Below are 19776 nucleotides of genomic sequence, written 5' to 3'. Positions count from 1 at the left end.
GCTCTCCTCTTTGACGTAAAGGCAGTAAAGCAGGAACAAATATTTCAGTGTGTTTATAGGTTACATTATATTTTAGGTCAAGTAATATGCTGGGATGCGTTGTGCTTCCACTCATAACAAAATCAGACAGCATCATGCAATTAGGGAATAGCACAGAAAGGAGCCATTCAGCCCACAGGTGGTTGGTGGGGGTTGGGAAAATTCCCGGCTCGGGAGAAAGTGCCAGGGAAAATGGGATATTCTTTCCGCAGGGTGGGTTTGGGCTGCAGTCCAGCAAACCAGCTCAGGAAAGAATTCAGACGCATCAACAAGATAGCCAGTTGTCCACTCAGGGGGTGCAATTTAATGGCCGTGTTGCACTTAAGTGACAGCGCGACAAGGCCATTAAATCGCAGGAGAGGCCAAAATTGAGAATCGCGCCGGGTGCCAATCTGTTTGTGATCTAACCGGCCTGCTTCCTTTGCTGAACTTACGATCCCACCTTAGCATGTCGATAAACCAATAATCACCACTTAAGCCCAATCTCCATACAATTAATGGGAGCGAGCCTCTATCTAACGGACCCTGTGATCTAATGGCAAACCCAAAAAGGTGTCACATGGATTAGTACTCCTTTCTCAAAATGTGAAGCTGGTGGAAAGGCTGCCGCGGGGACCTGAGGAGGTGAGTAGCCACCTTCGCTCTTGGGCAATCAGCCCGACGGCACTGGTGTTGGAGCCCTGGTGCTTGGAGGTGGAATGGGGGAGCCCCCTGGGCGGGGGCTGGGGGGCAGCCTCGGTCAGGGTGAGCCGCCATCGCTGGGAGAGAGGATCCAGAGCAGGGATGGATGGCCGGCCACGGCCTGGGATGGCGAGGGAGAGATGGAGATGGGTGTCTCAGCACCCCTGGTCCGCCATGCCAACACATGGATCATGTGGTCCTTATCCGGGAGCAACCCCAGCCCTTGCCTGTCCCACCGACCAATTAGACCCATGAACCCCGGAGGCCTCTGACTGCACGGCTGAAGGCCATTGCTAATTGGGAATTGGTAATTGTAGTTGAGTGAGCACTTTACATACTTCAAGTGGATTCCCGTGTACAGCAGACTATATAAACTTTGACATGGACCATGCCCAACAAGATGCCCGGCCAGCAGAATTCTCCACCAACAACGGGATACCCAAGGTCCAGGGGCTAAAAGGCGGCACACATGTTGCCTTGTACTCATCGCGCCATCTGTGTCCACAGGATGCATATCAGAGGTGGAGGCAGCTGATTGCCAACCACATCCTGTGGCCTTCAGTGCCCCTGGTGGGTGTCCTCCGGGGGCTTTGGGGTCAGAGGGCCCCTGTGCATTTGCTGGTGGCACATGTTTTGGATGCTGACCCACAGACATGCCATTGTCAGTGGGGTTGATTCGAGGAAACGGGTGGTAGCCGTCGACACTCCATAGTGTGGTTCCAGGTTGGCACCCAGCTCCCCCTCCTACTGGTCGGTGCCTATAGGGCCCTGAGGTTCACTTTGGGATGGAGGGGCAGCTGGATCGGGTCCCAGCTACCTCTTCATCATTTGGCTCTGCCAGCCCTAGTAGCTCCCAGCACAATGTCAATGCCCTCGGTAATGCTCCTCAGTAACTGGGGCATACTCTGGTGTGCACCTGCAATACCCACCTGTGAATGGGAAATGTTTGCCAGTGATTGGGACATGCTCTGCAGCGCCTCATCACAGTCCGCCTGGTACTTTGTCACGTCTCCTAGCAACTGGAACATGCTGTCCAGGTCTCAGCCATGGCCGTCATGACTGAGCCACACCTTGGACACATTTACTCATGCTACTGATATTGTGCACCAGGCTCTCCACTGCGGTCACCCAAGCAGTGTTGGCCTCGGTGCCACGCATTGTCGGCGCTACCTCCTGCACTCATGGCCAGACCCTATCCGGGTAAACGTGGTCCAGAGGCTCAGCGTCTGACTGGGGCCCAGCTGTATTCTGGCATCCAGCAGATCTCTGATTGCTGTTTCGCCTGGGTGTTCCTGTCTCCACCTGATGTGCAGCAGCAACAGTGTGGTGCTCACCAGGATGTGCCCCAGAAGCCTGTCAACTACTGTTGGCCACATGTGTCTACACTGATGGAGGGTGGGGATGAAAGCTGTCACTCTTCAAAAGTGACATCCTCGGAGCTCTCCTCCCAAGTACTCTCATGGGTGTCAGAGGAGGTACCACCCCAGATGGGCCGTCGCCGTCGGATTGAGATCTTGGAGAGAACGGACAATTGGTCAGTGAGAGGGATGGGTCAGTCTGTATGGCATTAACAACTCACGTGTGACAGGTCATCTGGGTGGGATTGGGGGATCTTCACCTCTGCGCCGTACGGCAACCTCCATGTTGGTTACAAATCGGTCCTTGGCAACCCATGTGACCTTCTGAACCCGTTCTTCGTAGAGGTAAGGACTCTAATGCCCTCTGCCCAGCTCTCCTGTCTGTTGTGGGTCACTTTCTCCTGAGGGGACATAGCGGGGTCATTGTGAGCTGAACGTGTCTTTCATTGCAGGGGCCGGGAAGCTCGGGGTGGGGTTTAGCGGGGGGGGGGGGGGGTTGGGGACACGGTCTGTATGGGGTGGGGGGGGGGAATAGGGAGCATTGGAGGGGCGGGGTGATGTAGGCAGCACAGGTGGACATGAGTGGGTCGAGGCACGGAACGATACTGGCAGGGGAGGTTCTAGGCGCATGCACATGGGCATGCGTTCCAGATTCCAGTGCCAACTCACCCTGCGGCTCGGTGGAAGCACTGGGTACCGGTCCTCTTGGTCACGCTCCCCAAGATGACTGCCACTGCACTTCCTCCCAGGCAACACTGGCTGCCCTGTTGCTGACCCTCCGAGACCCTCGGGAGAACGGGGCATTCCGTATGGCCTCAAACGTGTCCCGTAATCTGCCCAGGTCGGCATCCGCAAATCGTAGGGCTGGTCTTCACAGCAGCATGGCTGTAAGCTGAGTGATGTTGACTGCACAGGAACGGTTTTAGTGCTGCTCTCCCTTGTTATCGGGGGTCAGGTGAGCGTTGACCCGAAGAATCAGCTGATGCAACCATCATTTATGGCGTGAAACCTGGGAGGCCTCGTTAAGTTGACCAATTAATATTTTATACCGGTGATGGCTTAACCAGACGGAGCGTCGGGAAGCTCGCGGCAATTCCCACTTGCTACCACACTTAGGAACTTTTTGGTTAAATCACGCCCAGGCTGTCTTAAAAGCTCTTCTTGGTGCTGTGGGATCTTTCCCCTGTTATAATGTAAAAAGGTAATCTGGCCCCCACTGCACTCAACTCCGCACCCTCCACATGCTCCATCCATACCGCCTCTGCCGCTCCACCCTCCCCTTATAGCCCCTCATTCCCCCATGCCATATGGCACCTCCATACACGGCAGAGAAGCAATGAACACCATAGTAACAATAGGTTGTATAAAAGAAAAGCTTTGCAAAAGCACCATCCATTGATAACTCTCCACTTTCTTAAAAGTTCCATTTTACTACAGGCCACCCAGAACCTTTAATGTATCAACAGCTGAAAATGAAAACACTCTTTATCTTGTCAAATAAACATACACAATTGACAGAAGAGATCAGAGAGCCAGAGCTGTCAATCAAGCAATATTTCCTTTGGTACCCAGGCATTTCAAAAGAATAATGGATTTCTGGGCTTTGACCCAAGCCTCATTATGCATTCTTGGCTGACAAGTCTATGCATCCATTATTCCTGTCCCACGTGAGGTCCCATTGAGGGTGGGTAGGTGGGATTGGGGCATACTTGGCATAACAGCAAGAGGAGGACCTTTTGAAGAGAGTGTAGTTCATTACAATGGTGTTGGTGACACCATTGAGGTTGAGTGACCCTCAAAGCTTTGAAAAGCTGGCCTGACCTCATGAGAAGACTAGGACATGCTTAGCTCTGCAATGGAGGCAGAAATACAGGGTGCAGGCCCCTGACCTGAACCAGCCCAGATCCTTAAAAGACTGCAGAAAATTGAAAACTCTGGGAATGGGTTTGGGAATTTTGGAATTGGCTCCCGTCCACCATTTTCATCACTCCAGAGTCTCCCCAACTCAATGAAAATCCAGCCCATGGAGTCGGCATTCTGTCCTGTTAGTCTTACTTCATTGAAGAAACTAAGTCTCAGTGAATCAATTGCAGTTCTTTATAAGAAACTGAAACAAATCTTGGTACCAAGGAATATTTTGGATGTAAGATGCCACAGTAATGAAGGAACAAAAGATAATGTAAATGAGAGCAGGCAATTTAAAATGTGATTGCAGAATTTAGTGACTCAGCATCAAAATAGACAGGCTGCCAGCTGGACTAAGGGTTGGACCTGACATACCTAAAGGCCCATACCCCCCTCATTTTTGTATCGGAGAGGCAGGGGCAGAATGGAGTCCACCCCAAAGCAGTAAGAAAGGGAGGCGAATAGTGAGGCCAGCAGCTGGAATGCCAACCTCTGTTTCCTGGGGCATTGACCCAGTTTTAATGATGATCGTCACATCTACAATCGCTCACACCTCAGCCCCCCTCATCCCTCCACCGACCCTGCTTGACCCCTCCATGCCACCCCATATTCCCCATGTCCCCTCTATGCTGTCATATTCTCCTTGACCTCTCCATGTCCCCTCATACGGCCACGATTCTTCCATGCCCCCGGGTCAAAATCCTGGAACTCCCTCCCTAATAGTACAATGGGTGTACCTACACCACATTGACTGCAGCGGTTTAAGAAGGCAACTCACCACCACCTTCTCAAGGGGGGTTGGGGGTGGGAAAGAAATGCTGGCCCAGCCAGCGATGCCCACGTCCTATAAAAATGAATACATTTAAAGTATTCTCCATGCATCCTTCATAACCTCTCATACACTCCATGCTCCCTCAAAACCCCATGCCCTCTCATTAAACCATCCCCCTGTATATCTTTGTTATCCTGTTTTCCCTTATGTCCTCCATGTCCTCCCTATCTCCAACCTATCCTCCATAACCACTCACCCAGTATGCATAATGATCAGACCCCAGAGCCTTTGAAACGGATGAAAGAAAAATGAACTTCTAACAATCTAATTGAGTTCTCGCTCAAACACACTTGCTACTGAAAAAGCAAGTCTGATTCATCAAACCCATTCATAAAATGTAGATGCCCACAAGTGGTCAAGCTGTTTTAAAGTAAACAAATGTCTATTTGACTAATCACATAAGAGACAGGTAATCCTTTAATAACCCTTTAAAGCAGTCAGATAAAATGTAAAAACAACCCGCTGCTGAGATGTGTTGTTCTGGACCTTTTGAAACTCAGGTAAGCATTCATAATAGGAAACACTGGAAATTTAAACAATGGGTTCCGTTGAAATTGGAAAAACCAGATGGCATTTTTTCTAAGTTACAGCAGAAGTCCTGTCAATCAAAGCTGTCCAGGAGAAGGTGGGATTTTTTTGCGCTCAGTGAAAGCTGGTAAAGATTTTTAATTCCATTTTAAAAGGACTCCTGGTGTTTAAGATATGTCAAATTATTACAGTGGAAATGCCAAGATGTATTTTATTCTGTTTTGGATGCATCCAAGCACTTAACCAGGGGGAAAAGTACTCTAATACATCTAAAATCTTACACAGTGCTGATCAACGTAATGTTCAATTTAGCTTTGCAGGACAGAGTCCTATAATCAATCACTACATCAAAAAGAATTCTAACCTACAATACAGCATCTAACTATTCAAACGGAAAGAATACTTCTGTTTGTATTTCAAAACCTATCAATGAAAGAATTCTGGAAGCAGTAGATTGTTTTTTTTTAGCTCTTCACATATGACTGATGTTCCCCTATGGGTCATGACTCCTCTGGCAGACCATGAAACATGTCAACTTACTAAAGGAACCCAACTCCACTATACTTGCGGCTGGTGAGGTGGGAGGGGCTTGCTGTAGTGATTAAATGGATCTACATTGCAATGGATCTGGCATGGGCAGGAGTGCTGCATGCGAGTTGGCACCCGTATCCTGAGGCGGTGAAAACGTTTGGAAACGGGAAGAAGAGCAAAAATCCCAGAATTGGGCCCCGCCTGCCATTTCTAAAAGGCTCCTAAGTCATTTTGATTCATTGAAAATCTGGGCCGAGCATTTAGAAGATTTGTTTTCTGTCCGTTACTGACAGCTATCATTATTATTGGGTGATTATTTTCACTTTGCACATGGGCGCATAAATGGCATCATTGGTCGGTCACCAGAAGATCCTTCTCATTGACTTTATTGGAAAGAATAGCTGCCTGTTTGGTCAGTGTGTGTAATGGCAGTCTGGCACTGCAGATTTTCTGTCTGAAACCTTACTGGAAAGGTCCTCCAGTATGTACAATAGGTGGCTAGCAGAATCAATTGATGGTATACCGGCTAACATATTAAAACAACTGGAATAAATTAAATATTTTAAAGCGAAGAATGATGATTTTTCAGCTCTGGTTCAGTTTGCATCACTTTGACTTCTGAGTCAGAAGCTGTGGGTTCAAGTTCCACTCTGAAGATTTGCGCACCATATCTAAAACAATGCTTTGGTGCAGCACTGAGGGAGAGTGTGTCACAGTGAGAGGCGCTGTGTTTCAACTGAGATGTTAAAGCCTTTTCAGATGTAAAGAATCTCATGCCACTATTCTAAAGAATCACAGAATTTACAGTGCAGAAGTAGGTCATTCGGCCCATCGAGTCTGCACCGGCCCTTGGAAAGAGCACCCTACCCAAGCCCACACCTCCCCCCTATCACCACACTTCCATCCTATCCCCGTAACCCCACCTTACCTTACCTATTTTGGACACATAGCCAATCCACCAATCCCTGCACATCTTTGCACTGTGGGAGGAAACCGGAGCACCCGGAAGAAACCCACACAGACACGGGGAGAACGTGCAGACTCCGCACAGACAGTGACCCAAGTCGGGAATCGAACATGGGTACCTGGCGCTGTGAAGCCATTGTGCTAACCACTATGCTACCGTGCTGTCCATGGAAGATCAGGGAAGATATCCCTGGTGTCCACTGAATTCACTACGCTATAATATTTATCCTTAAAAACAACCCATCACTAAAACAAAATCTGGTCATCAGATTTCTGTTTGTCTGACCTTGCAGTGCACTAATTGACTGATGCACTTCCGACATTGCAATAATAGTGACATTTCAAAAGTAGCTCATTGACTGTAAAATATTACTGGATATCCTGACATTGTGGCAGATGCTTATATAAATGCAAGCCTTGCCGTTTCTTTCCAAAGATAGGCCGCCATGTCACAAGTTGCAAAAGCTCGAGTCCTATTTAGTGTTTGTGTTACAGTGTCAGTTAATAGACATGGCGGACATGAGTAAACGTGGCTGCATGGTCAACGTACAATGACTCTCTGCCTGAAAGCAGATAATGGACAAGTTTCACCGAAGCCCCAGATTCCTTTTAAAATCAGGGAACTCTGAAAATTGCTTTTGGTCCCTGGGTTTGTCACTGGTACGTCACATGCTTAGCAGCTAAATTCACATTATTTAGCAAGGCCAGACTTTCCTTTACCAGGTGTGGCCAGTACACTGTGCATACATTTTCAGGTCAGAAGTAGGCCATTCGGCCCATCGAATCTGCACCGGCCCTTGGAAAGAGCACCCTACCCAAGCCCACAGCTCCCCCCTAAGCTTCCTCTGCAGCTGAATTTTTCAAGGAACCATCAATAGCGTGTAATTCGTCAGCTTCAGAAACAAATGAGTTGCCGCATATTGATACCCTGGGATTTTATTTTTCAATTTTTAAGTCAAGAAGAAACAACTTGGGTGTTACCCCAATTATGGATTCCGCCTACTGTGCGAGACAACCGATTAGGCTGGGCTAAGCCCACAAATTCAAAGGCTGTGCACGACAGTCGAATTGGTCTTAACTCATTCAACACTCACCAAATTTATGGCATAAAGCTTGTGCTAGCTTTATTCAAAAGGCACAGGTCACCACAGGATTTCACAAGGAAATAATACATGGCTGCTGTGCAAAATAACTAACTTGGACTCGCAAGTATGAAAACCTGCCTTGTGAAGTAATGCTAAATGGCATTGACTTGACAGATTCCCCACTTGCCATTTAGTCTATTGCTTTCAATAGAGTGGAATATCAAGAGGTAAGCATGACCGTCACACTCTTTGGTACCACGATTCGAGATGTGTTTGTACTCTATTAATCATCTGCTAAGTCTCATTATAGTATTATCCTGCTCAAGTGGAAAGTTAAACTGTCGCCAAGGTAGAGCACTGAATCCTTTGAATGCCAGGGCAATATTATGTTTTCAGCTGAAATCCCTATGTTACTGGAAAACTATCTCATGGCGCAAATGGCCTGACTCAAAGAACAAAGAAGAAAGAAAAGTACAGCACAGGAACAGGCCCTTCGGCCCTCCAGGCCTGCGCCGACCATGCTGCCCGTCTAAACTAAAATCTTCTACACTTCCTGGGTCCGTATCCCTCTATTCCCATCCTATTCATGTATTTGTCAAGGTGCCCCTTAAACGGCACTATCGTCCCTGCTTCCACCACCTCCTCCGGCAGCGAGTTCCAGGCACCCACTACCCTCTGTGTAAAAAACTTACCTCGTACATCTCCTCTAAACCTTGCCCCTCGCACCTTAAACCTATGCCCCTTAGTATTTGACCCCTCTACCCTGGGAAAAAGTCTCTGACTATCCACTCTGTCCATGTTCCTCATAATTTTGTAGACCTCTATCAGGTCGCCCCTCAATGTCCTTTGTTCCAGTGAGAACAAACCAAGTTTATTCAAACTCTCCTCATAGCTAATGCTCTCCATACTAGGCAACATCCTGGTAAATCTCTTCTGCATCCTCTCTAAAGCCTCCACATCCTTCTGGTAGTGTGGCAACCAGAATTGAACACTATACTCCAAGTGTGGCCTAACTAAGGTTCTAGACAGCTGCAACATGACTTGCCAATTTTTATTCTCAATGCCCCGGCCAATGAAAGCAAGCATCCGTATGCCTTCTTGGCTACCTTCTCCACCTGTGTTGCCCCTTTCAATGACCTGTGGACCAGTACACCTAGATCTCTCTGACTTTCAATACTCTTGAGGCGTCTCCCATTCACTGTATATTCCCTACCTGTATTAGACCTTCCAAAATGCATTATCTCACATTTGTGCGGATTAAACTCCATCTGCCATCTCGCGCCCAAGTCTCCAAATGATCTAAAACCTGCTGTATCCTCTGACAGTCCTCATCACTATCCGCAATTCCACCAACCTTTATGTCGTCCACAAACTTACTAATCAGACTGCTCAGGCTGCTAAATATCAGTGTGGCGTCTTGGCATGACTTGGTAGCTCCAGCAATCAGAGTAAAATTATCTACTCAATACACAGTGTAACAACAAATTATGTGACAGCAGAAACCGATTTACACTACAATTGAGTAACTTTGTTTCATCGTGTTCTGACCAGTTGAGAAGAGGTTAACTGGCAAGCCTCTATTCAACCTCCTTGGTCGGTCACAACAAAGGTTTAAGTTTCTTTTTCACGAGGCTGTGTCTTTGCCCGAATCTAAATGTATCGGGGATTTCTTGTGTCAAAGACAGAACAAACTGATTAACCACTAAACAGAAGGGAAAAATAATAAAAACGTGAGCAGTCTGATTAGTAAGTTTGTGGACGACATAAAGGTTGGTGGAATTGCGGATAGTGATGAGGACTGTCAGAGGATACAGCAGGTTTTAGATCATTTGGAGACTTGGGCGCGAGATGGCAGATGGAGTTTAATCCGCACAAATGTGAGGTAATGCATTTTGGAAGGTCTAATACAGGTAGGGAATATACAGTGAATGGGAGATGCCTCAAGAGTATTGAAAGTCAGAGAGATCTAGGTGTACTGGTCCACAGGTCATTGAAAGGGGCAACACAGGTGGAGAAGGTAGTCAAGAAGTCTTGGAGAGGATTATAAAAGATACGATTTATAATCATCTAGATAGGAATAATATGATTAGGGACAGTCAGCATGGTTTTGTGAAGTGTAGGTCATGCCTCACAAACCTTATCGAGTTCTTTGAGAAGGCGACTGAACAGGTAGACGAGGGTAGAGCAGTTGATGTGGTGTATATGGATTTCAGTAAAGCATTTGATAAGGTTCCCCACGGTCGGCTATTGCAGAAAATACGGAGGCTGGGGATTGAGGGTGATTTAGAGATGTGGATCAGAAATTGGCTAGTTGAAAGAAGACAGAGAGTGGTAGTTGATGGGAAATGTTCAGAATGGAGTTCAGTTACGAGTGGCGTACCACAAGGATCTGTTCTGGGGCCGTTGCTGTTTGTCATTTTTATAAATGACCTAGAGGAGGGCGCAGAAGGATGGGTGAGTAAATTTGCAGACGACACTAAAGTCGGTGGAGTTGTAGACAGTGTGGAAGGATGTTGCAGGTTACAGAGGGACATAGATAAGCTGCAGAGCTGGGCTGAGAGGTGGCAAATGGAGTTTAATGTGGAGAAGTGTGAGGTGATTCACTTTGGAAAGAATAACAGAAATGCGGAATATTTGGCTAATGGTAAAATTCTTGGTAGTGTGGATGAGCAGAGGGATCTCGGTGTCCATGTACATAGATCCCTGAAAGTTGCCACCCAGGTTGATAGGGTTGTGAAGAAGGCCTATGGTGTGTTGGCCTTTATTGGTAGAGGGATTGAGTTCCGGAGCCATGAGGTCATGTTGCAGTTGTACAAAACTCTAGTACGGCCGTATTTGGAGTATTGCGTACAGTTCTGGTCGCCTCATTATAGGAAGGACGTGGAAGCTTTGGAACGGGTGCAGAGGAGATTTACCAGGATGTTGCCTGGTATGGAGGGAAAATCTTATGAGGAAAGGCTGATGGACTTGAGGTTATTTTCGTTAGAGAGAAGAAGGTTAAGAGGTGACTTAATAGAGGCATACAAAATGATCAGAGGGTTAGATAGGGTGGACAGCGAGAGCCTTCTCCCGCGGATGGAGGTGGCTAGCTCGAGGGGACATAGCCTTAAATTGAGGGGTAATAGATATAGGACAGAGGTCAGAGGTGGGTTTTTTACGCAAAGAGTGGTGAGGCCGTGGAATGCCCTACCTGCAACAGTAGTGAACACGCCAACATTGAGGGCATTTAAAATTTTATTGGATAAGCATATGGATGATAAGGGCATAGTGTAGGTTAGATGGCCTTTAGAGTTTTTCCATGTCGGTGCAACATCGAGGGCCGAAGGGCCTGTACTGCGCTGTATCGTTCTATGTTCTATGTTCTATGTTCTATGTTCTATGTGAATGCCCACACGCCAGTATCAGAAATAAGTGGAGCTGGAGTCCAACAAAAAGAATATATGGTTAAGTGTCTTTTGATTGTCCTTGAGGCGTAGATTTTCAAATATGGAGGCCGATTCGCTGCTTTTGTGCATGTGGTTAAATGTAGAAGATGTTTCAATTATTATGAGATCAGGTAATTGGTAGGCTTCTGGTAGCGTTGGCTTCTGAACAGAGTAATACTCCTGTTTCCTCTGATGGAAACCCTCTTGTAATCCCTCTGCAGTGGCTACAACCTGACCTGAAACACTTCACCCATTCTGCATTTCCAAGGGTTTAATTTGGAGGGGTCTGCCTGTAGCAGCCATTGTTTCAATTTCTTGTACTTTGCGTTTTAATGTGTCTTACTTAGATAGTGATGAGTTTTGATGGGTATCTGATTTATGTAAAATGTCTGTCTCTTCATATTCCGAGAATGATTTGTTCGTTTTTCACCTTCGTCGTGGAAGGTGGCTTAGCATTTTTAAGTAGCTTGTGTTGCCTCATTTCAAAATTGCTAGTCAGTTGGAAGTTGAAAACTTAGATTTTGATTTTTGTCTTGTGACAATAATTATATTAAATATAAAGGGCGGGATTCTCTGACCCCCTGCCAGGTCGGAGAATTGCCGGGGGGGGGGGGGGGGGGGGGGCATGAATCCTGCCCCCGCCAGCTGCCGAATTCTCCGGCACCGGAGATTTAGCGGGGGCGGGAATCGCCGGTCGTCGGCCTCCCCTTGGTGATTCTCCGGCCCGTGATGGGCCGAGTGGCCGCCCGTTTATTGCCGGTCCCACTGGCATAAATTAGAGTAAGTCGTTACCGGCGGGACCTGGTGGCACGGGCGGCCTACGGGGTCCTCGGGGGGTGGGGGGGTGGCGCGGGGGGGTCTGACGCCGGGAGGTGCCCCCACGGTGGCCTGGCCTGCGATCAGGGCCCACCAATCCGCGGGGGGGGTCTGTGCCGTGGGGGCACTCTATTGTTCCACGTCAGCCGCTGTGGTTGTCGACGATAGCCGACGGGGAGATGAACCACCCCGCGCATGCACTGGGATGAGGTCAGCACACACTGGCGCTTCCGCGCAGGCGCTATCTCGCGCCGGCCGGAGGAGGCCCTTCGCCGCCTGTTGGTGTGGCGCCAAGCCCCTTCTGCGCCGGCCGGTGCGGCGCAAACCACTCCGGGGCCTGCCTAGCCCCTGAAGGTGTGGAGCATTTTGCACCTTTGGGGTGGACCGACGCCGGAGTGGTTTACGCTACTCCTCGGTGCCAGTACCCCCCCTGCCCCACTGGGTAGGGGAGAATCCCACCACAAATCTTGGAAGGATATTATACTTTGAGTGGGAGGATAAAAAGGTCACAAAATCATTTGACTAATTCACTTGTTCACCATAGTTTTATTTTGTTGGTTAGACATTTGAATTTCTTTTGTGATTCATTTGATCATGTGTATGTAGAATTATAAAAACCCTATATTTCAAGGTTAAAATGTGAAAAATACTTAAGGATAATCCCAGAAATCCAGATTGGCATTAAGATCCTGCTTTATCCTGGACAGTTGCTTATCGTGCTGCTGCCTTTTAATCTAAAAATGAAATTGCGATAAAGTATCTGTAATGGTGTGGGTTGAATCTCTTTTCTCCTCTGTGACTTGTGTTTCAAAGTCATACTAGGCTAATGGGATGAAAGGCACCTTTCTTTACAGGCTGTAAGGTCGCTAAATAAAATAAGATAGGACAGTTTCCATTCAGTTTTACTGAGCTATGAATGAACAGCAGACAACTGACCATGATTTTGCACTGAATTGGGAGACCTGTTGCAGGAAAGCAGCAGGGATACTGGAGTGGAATTTGCAGGTGTTACATTGAAGCAATGAGAAGATCGAAATTGGGCATATTTGCAGATAATTTGGAGAAAATGAGGTAGGATTTCCACTTGCCATCCCAGCATAAGCATGGCATGGTACGTCAGCTGCCCATTATCGGAGGCATCTGACCTTCATTTCCATTGAATTCATTGTAACCACCGATCCCCAAGAGAGGTTAACTTTGTTCAGTTCGGGCAGCACGGTGGCCTAGTGGTTAGCACAACTGCCTCACGGCGCTGAGGTCCCAGGTTCGATCCCGGCTCTGGGTCACTGTCCGTGTGGAGTTTGCACGTTCCCCCCGTGTCTGCGTGGGTTTCGCCCCCACAACCCAAAAATGTGCAGAGTAGGTGGATTGGCCATGCTAAATTGCCCCTTAATTGGAAAAACTAATTGGCTAATCTAAATTTATAAAAAAAAACTTTGTTCAGTTCTGGATGGGATACCCACAAAATTGTTGTGTCCCAGGTGATGAGGGATGAACTGGCTCCCTTTCTTTATTCAACACCCCTGGTTGGTCGCTACAGGATTAATGCAAAAGGATCCCCTTCCTTGTGGATCCCTTTCCCAGTCCCAATATCGATGTTTTGAAAAGAACCAACTTTGGGCGGCAAGGTGGCACAGTGGTTAGCACTGCTGCTGACACGCTGTGGACCCGAGTTCGAATCCCCACCCTGGGTCACTGTCCATGTAGAGTTTGCACATTCTGCCCATATCTACGTGGGTTTCACACCCACAACCCAAAGATGTGCAGGGTAGGTGGATTGGCCATGCTAAATTGCCCCTTGATTGGAAAAAAATAATTGAGTACTCTAAATTTATTTTAAAAAAGAACCAACTTAACCAGGCATTCTCGAGTTAATAAAGAGTGAATTAATTAGTTACAAATGTGATAAAAATGATGAACATGTGCATATTCATTCAGGCAGACTACAAATGAGAATTCAGTCCAAAAGTAAGTAAATAAAAAATATGCACTCATCAGTCTTTGACTAGTCAATGAGGAGTCGATGTTGCAACCTTGTGGCCATTTGCGATTCCAGTAACACTGACTTCAGCAGGTCAGCAGTCGGTATCAAGATTTTGTTGTTGCGTGGTATAGCTGAGAAGATACCCTGCTTCACTTTGCTGACTTGACTTACTTCAGCAATCAGAAAGAGAGTTACCTGGAAAACATTTGCAGGGGTCTGCTATTGTCTTTCCTCCTGTGCCACATGCTGACACACCCAGCATTAGTCGATGTTGACCATGTTTTGCAGCTGGCTTTCATCCAGTCTTTGTATGTTCCTGGAAGGAAAAAAGCCGTAAACCGACCTGGGACATTATACATTGGATATCATTTCTGCTGAGATGATAACCTGCTCCCATTATCTCCACAGGAGATGATAGTTAGTTTCTGTACAGCTTTCTTGCTTTTGCTGTGTCCTGTCTTGAAACAACGTGTGAGTCCACTGTCTCGCTCTCTTCGTATCATGCATGTGTAGAGAGGTCAAATGCCTGTTCCAGCACTCCCTCCTGAACGTTCATTGTTAAAGGTGAGGTCTAGTAGGATTTTGCCAGCTGATGCAGACCCAGTAAATCAGATATGTCCTTCCAGGGCTGACCAACTCAGATAATAGCGCTGCTATCAAGCCACCCTTGGTGATGAACATTGAAACTCCCTACCTGGAGTGCATTCCGTATCTTGGTTGCCCTCAGTGTTCCTTCCCAACGGTGCTTAACATGGAAGAGTACAGGTTAATCAACTGAAGGAAGGTGGTCGGTCACAATCATTCGATCGGATTACCATTGCTAATCCCCCACAATCAGTATCCTGGGGGTTACGATTGCCTAGAAACTGAGCAGGACTAGCCATGCAAATACTGCAGCTACAAGTTGCAATTGTATAAGTCACTGAAAGGCCACAACTGGAGCATTGTGTGCAGTTCTGGTCACCACATTATAGGAAGGACGTTATTGCTTTGGAGAGAGTGCAGAGGAGGTTTACAAGAATAGTGCCAGGACTAGAAAAGTGTAGCTACGAGGAGAGATTAAATGGAATCATAGAATCATAGAATTTACTGTGCAGATGGAGGCCATTCGGCCATTAGGTCTGCACCAGCCCTTGGAAAGAGCACCCTACATAAGCCCACGTCTCCACCCTATCCCCGTAACCCCACATAACCTTTGGCTCCATCACCTATGTTTCTCGATCTGTGCACTTTTATTTCTTTTGACTTTTCTGGAGCAGCTTGGTACAAATGAGTGGTTTGATAGATTATTGCAGAGGGCAGTTAAGAGTCAACTGCACTGAGGTGAGTTTGGAGTTACATGCAGGATAGGTTTCTATTCGGGAACCACAGAAGTTTTTAACAACAATCTGATCGTTTCACAGTCACTATTACGGAGACTCATTTTTCAATATGAAATCTATTAATTAGATTTAAATTCCCCCAACTGCTGTGGTGGGATTTGAACTCTGGTCCCAAGAGCATTAGCCTGGGCTGCTGGATTACTGGTTCAGTAACATTACCACGACCCCATCATTCACAATGGGAACCAAAGTACACATCCCTGAATGGATTCCTGATAGGAGTAATTTTAGTTCAAAATATTTTTCCAGTTGGACAACCTATTCAATTATATTATAAAATCATCACCTTATCATCCTACAACCCGTTTGGCAGCAATTAAGTGTAGGCATAATCAAAGGCATTAGAAAATGTGATTAGAGGTAACTATTGTTAATACAGACTCCCGTATAGATCCTGGAAAATATAAACGAGGAGAGAGAGTCCTGGCTAATTTTCTGTCTTCAGAGTTCACAAATCCTGGCGATCATTGTTTACCTCTGAACCCAGCAACTGAGCACTCACAGATGGAATCTGAGTCTGCCGATCTGTAAAATTGATTGGGACCCTGGCGCTGTGAAGCCATTGTGCTAACCACTGTGCTAACCACTGTGCTACCGTGCCGCTTAAGGTGGTTGGCAAAGAGGAAGATCATTTTTCCAGGTGAATGGTTTGGACCTGGTATGCATTTTCTGAGATTGTGATAGAGGCAGATTCAATCAAGGCATTCAAAAAGAATTTGGATCCTGGTCCCGGGTCACTATCCAGACAGCGTTTGTGGATTGACCATGCAATAATTTCCCCTTAATAAAAGAAAAGGATTTGGATAAGTTTCAGAAGAGAAAAAATGCATTGATAAGGGGAAAAGTTAGTGGAATGGGACCAGAGGAGTTGCTATCGCAGCGTGCAAGAATGGATATGACCAGTGCCACGATGACAGAATGCTGTGACTAAGTGAGAGCTACCTACAACTTCACCAGCTAATCGCAGACATATGGAATTGTTGAAAGAAGACCTTGGGCTGGATTCTCCCCACCCTGATGCCAAAATCACGTTCGGCGATGGGACAGATAAACCGTTTTCCCGTACTCAGGGAGTACGCCGCACTGAGTATCCATCGCCTCAGGCCATTGCCTGATGCTTGCCCCACTATTCTCCATCCCCAACCGGCCAAATTCTATATAAATTTAGAGTACACAACTAATTTTTTCCAATTAAGGGGCAATTTTGCGTGTTCAATCCACCTAGCCTGCACATCTTTGGGTCATGGGGCGAAACCCACACAAACACGGGGAGAATGTGCAAACTCCACACGAACAGTTAACAGAGATCCAGGGTCAAACCTGGGAACTCGGCGCCGTGAGGCAGCAGTGCTAACCACTACGCCACCGTGCTGCCCTTTGACGGCATGTTTTTAATGTGGTCTTGCCGTTTGGGAAACATGCGAGGTGGCTGTGGACTCAGTCCACGCTCGCCACTTTCGGGACTGGGGGCTATGTGTGCGGGCGGTCTGGGTAGGACGATCAGCCAATCGGTGGCACTATTTTGGTAGTTCAGGTCTGCGGGCTGCGTCCGCCATGGAGCACGGCGCAGCCGCTGGAGGCCGCCGCCGTGCGCATGCGCAGCCTCTGTCCCAAGTGCGGGGGGGGGGTCGTATCGCCAGCTGGAGCTGCGAGCTCCACGACAGCAGCCTGCTAGCCCCCTGCAAGGCTGTGAATCTGTGGCCTATTGACGCCAGTTTTCCTGGCGTAAAAGATCACAGTTCTCATGACAGCGTGGGGACATAGTTCCAAAAACGGAGAATCCATCTCCTCTTTTGGAATGGAACAAATGACGATACTGACCAAAGATGGATGCCAGCAGTCACCTGATGTCTTGTATTGTAAATGAACAGTTTTCATGAAAGATAACAAATGGTTTGTGCTGCAGATCTGCTCTGAGATGTTGAATAGAATTTCACACCTGAGGGGTGCAAAGGTCCTCTTCAAATAGAGGCTCTTGAAATGGGAGGCATTAAAAATGCATGGCACTGACTTTAAATCCACTGTAATTCTATGAAGACAATGGAAACTGCTGCCCAGAAAATTACACTCCATCAGACACTCAAAGCCCCCTGTGGAGGATGAAATAACCCACCTCCTGCTGAGGTATATCTCAAAAATGTGTCAAAAAGATTCTGTGATGGAAGATCAAAAACTGGGATGACTACAGCAATGGATGAAAGACATGCTAACTGACTTTGCTTCTGGGATTGTACAAAAATCCCGTAACACTGCTGAATGACCTGTTTCTCTGCCAAAACAGTTCTATAATTCTATAATCTTCCACTGTTGTAAGAGAAAATGGGGCTGTTTAGCACAAGGCTAAATTGCTGGCTTTGAAAGCAGACCAAGGCAGGCCAGCATCACGGTTCAATTCCCGTAACAGCCTCCCCAAACAGGCGCCGGAATGTGGCGACTAGGGGCTTTTCATAGTAACTTCATTTGAAGCCTACTTGTGACAATAAGCAATTTTCATTTTAATTTTTCAAATGGCTGTGCCACAGGGATCAATTTTTCGAATTTAGTGAGTTTATGGTACGGAGAACGGTAATGGTCTCAATCTATATAGTAGCAAAGTATCCCAAGGCTCTTTGTAGGAGTCCGATCAGACAAAAATTGGCATCGTGCCAAACAAGGCAACATTAGGACAGGTGAACTTGGTCAAAGACGTAGGTATTAAGATACGTAGGGGCATGACCATGTGAGGTGAATGCGAGAAGAATTTTAAAACTGATGGGCTGATGGACTAGGAACTAACGTAAATCAGTGAGTAGAGAAATAGGATTTTGCGGAAGGTTAACTCAGAATAAGGGAAGATTTGTGTTGGGTGGAGGAATTAAAATGTTATGGCGGAGAAGTTTTTTTGTCCAGCGGTGCAACGCAGATGTACATTGATTTCCCAGGGGAAAGCAGGCAGCTAAATCGAGGTGAAGGACTGCTGGAACAAGAGGTAAATCCCTTTCATGTTGGAAAAACAGCCCTTCCATGCGGGTGGGGGCCCGTTCAATGGCATCGCATTTGCAATATGGAGTTAAAATCCAACCCGGTGGGTTAGGAAAGGTATAATTTACCATTGGTGCGAGTTAGGATACGGGCTTTTGAAAATAGGATGAGGACAATATTGTCAGATTGCTCCGGGTAACAATTAATAGAATAACGCTTAAAATGTTGTGCCTGATCACAAACAGTTCATATTCTGTGTGATACATTAGTCATTACTCGAACCTCCGGATGAGATTCGGATATCATCCTGTCACACATAACAGGGATAACAATTTCCCCGACACAGTTGTCAAAGGTATGCAGAACAACAAGAGGAATAAAAATGGTTTCAAACTTGTTGGTCGGATTTTTTTTTAAATTCACCGGCCACAGCTGGAATATCAAACATTTCATCATTTAAAGCGGTTGAGCAGCTCATTATCTGTTTCAGATATCAAATGATCACTCCAATGCAAGTGTTGTCATTTACTTTCTTATCTTTAAACAAAACCATATTGAACAAAACAATGAATTTCAATAATGCATTTTGCTGCCATTTTGTTAATACGCTGCAAATATTATAAATGATACAATAATTACCATTTAAACTAAAATGGGCCTTTGTGATTGTTATCCCCATTGCTGAGTAATTCTGATGGAGCCACTATACCCAAAACATTATTCTTCCATTTTCCTTTCCAAACACTGACAGACCTGCTGCATATTTACAGCATTTTCTATTTTAATTTATGACTCGTTAATTATCGCCAGAACCTTATATCATTCTTGCACCGTAGTTCAAGGTCACTTTCCTAATTATACCCACAGCAAACCAGCGATATTTTTTGTAATTCATTTTTTAATTCCTGTAAATAAACCATTAATGGCTTTTTAATGGCACATTGGATACACTTCAGTGTCCCGAGATGTGCTGTCACTTTTTCAGAATGTCATTATCCAGATTAATTTTCAATAGAGGAGACAACATTTAAAAGAGAAAATTAGATTTTTATATGGGATTTCTGCTGGAAGCACACTGTAAGGGGAGCAATGATGCATTACGACAGCAGATCATTATTACAGTGCACTATTCAATATGATCACATTTCAAATAACTTAACCCTTTCACCATAAATACCCGCGTCGGTCAGTATATTTCCATTACATGTTTAATCACCATGGATTTCTATGCTTTATTCCATTTTTTAAATTTCAATTAATAAACTTCACACTTGTGGAGTATG

At 46.3% G+C, this 19776-nt stretch overlaps 1 protein-coding gene across 2 annotated transcripts in view; it reads right to left on the bottom strand.

The window, feature by feature from the left end:
• Positions 1–19776, bottom strand: part of LOC119962358 — a 125372-nt gene that overhangs the window by 17446 nt on the left and 88150 nt on the right. Inside the window, exon 1 of one of the 2 annotated variants that reach the window (XM_038790336.1) lies at positions 14346–14375. The exons of the other annotated variant lie outside the window; for it this stretch is intronic. Coding sequence (XP_038646264.1) covers positions 14346–14356 — 11 coding nt within the window. The 5' untranslated portion in view covers positions 14357–14375. Of the gene's footprint in view, positions 1–14345; positions 14376–19776 lie in introns of those variants that run through there. 2 annotated transcript variants of the gene reach the window in all.

This window comes from Scyliorhinus canicula, chromosome 2, assembly GCF_902713615.1.
Source record: "Scyliorhinus canicula chromosome 2, sScyCan1.1, whole genome shotgun sequence".
NCBI lineage: Eukaryota > Metazoa > Chordata > Chondrichthyes > Carcharhiniformes > Scyliorhinidae > Scyliorhinus > Scyliorhinus canicula.
Note: the sequence above shows the minus strand (reverse complement) of the source record. Positions and strands in the feature narration are given on the sequence as shown.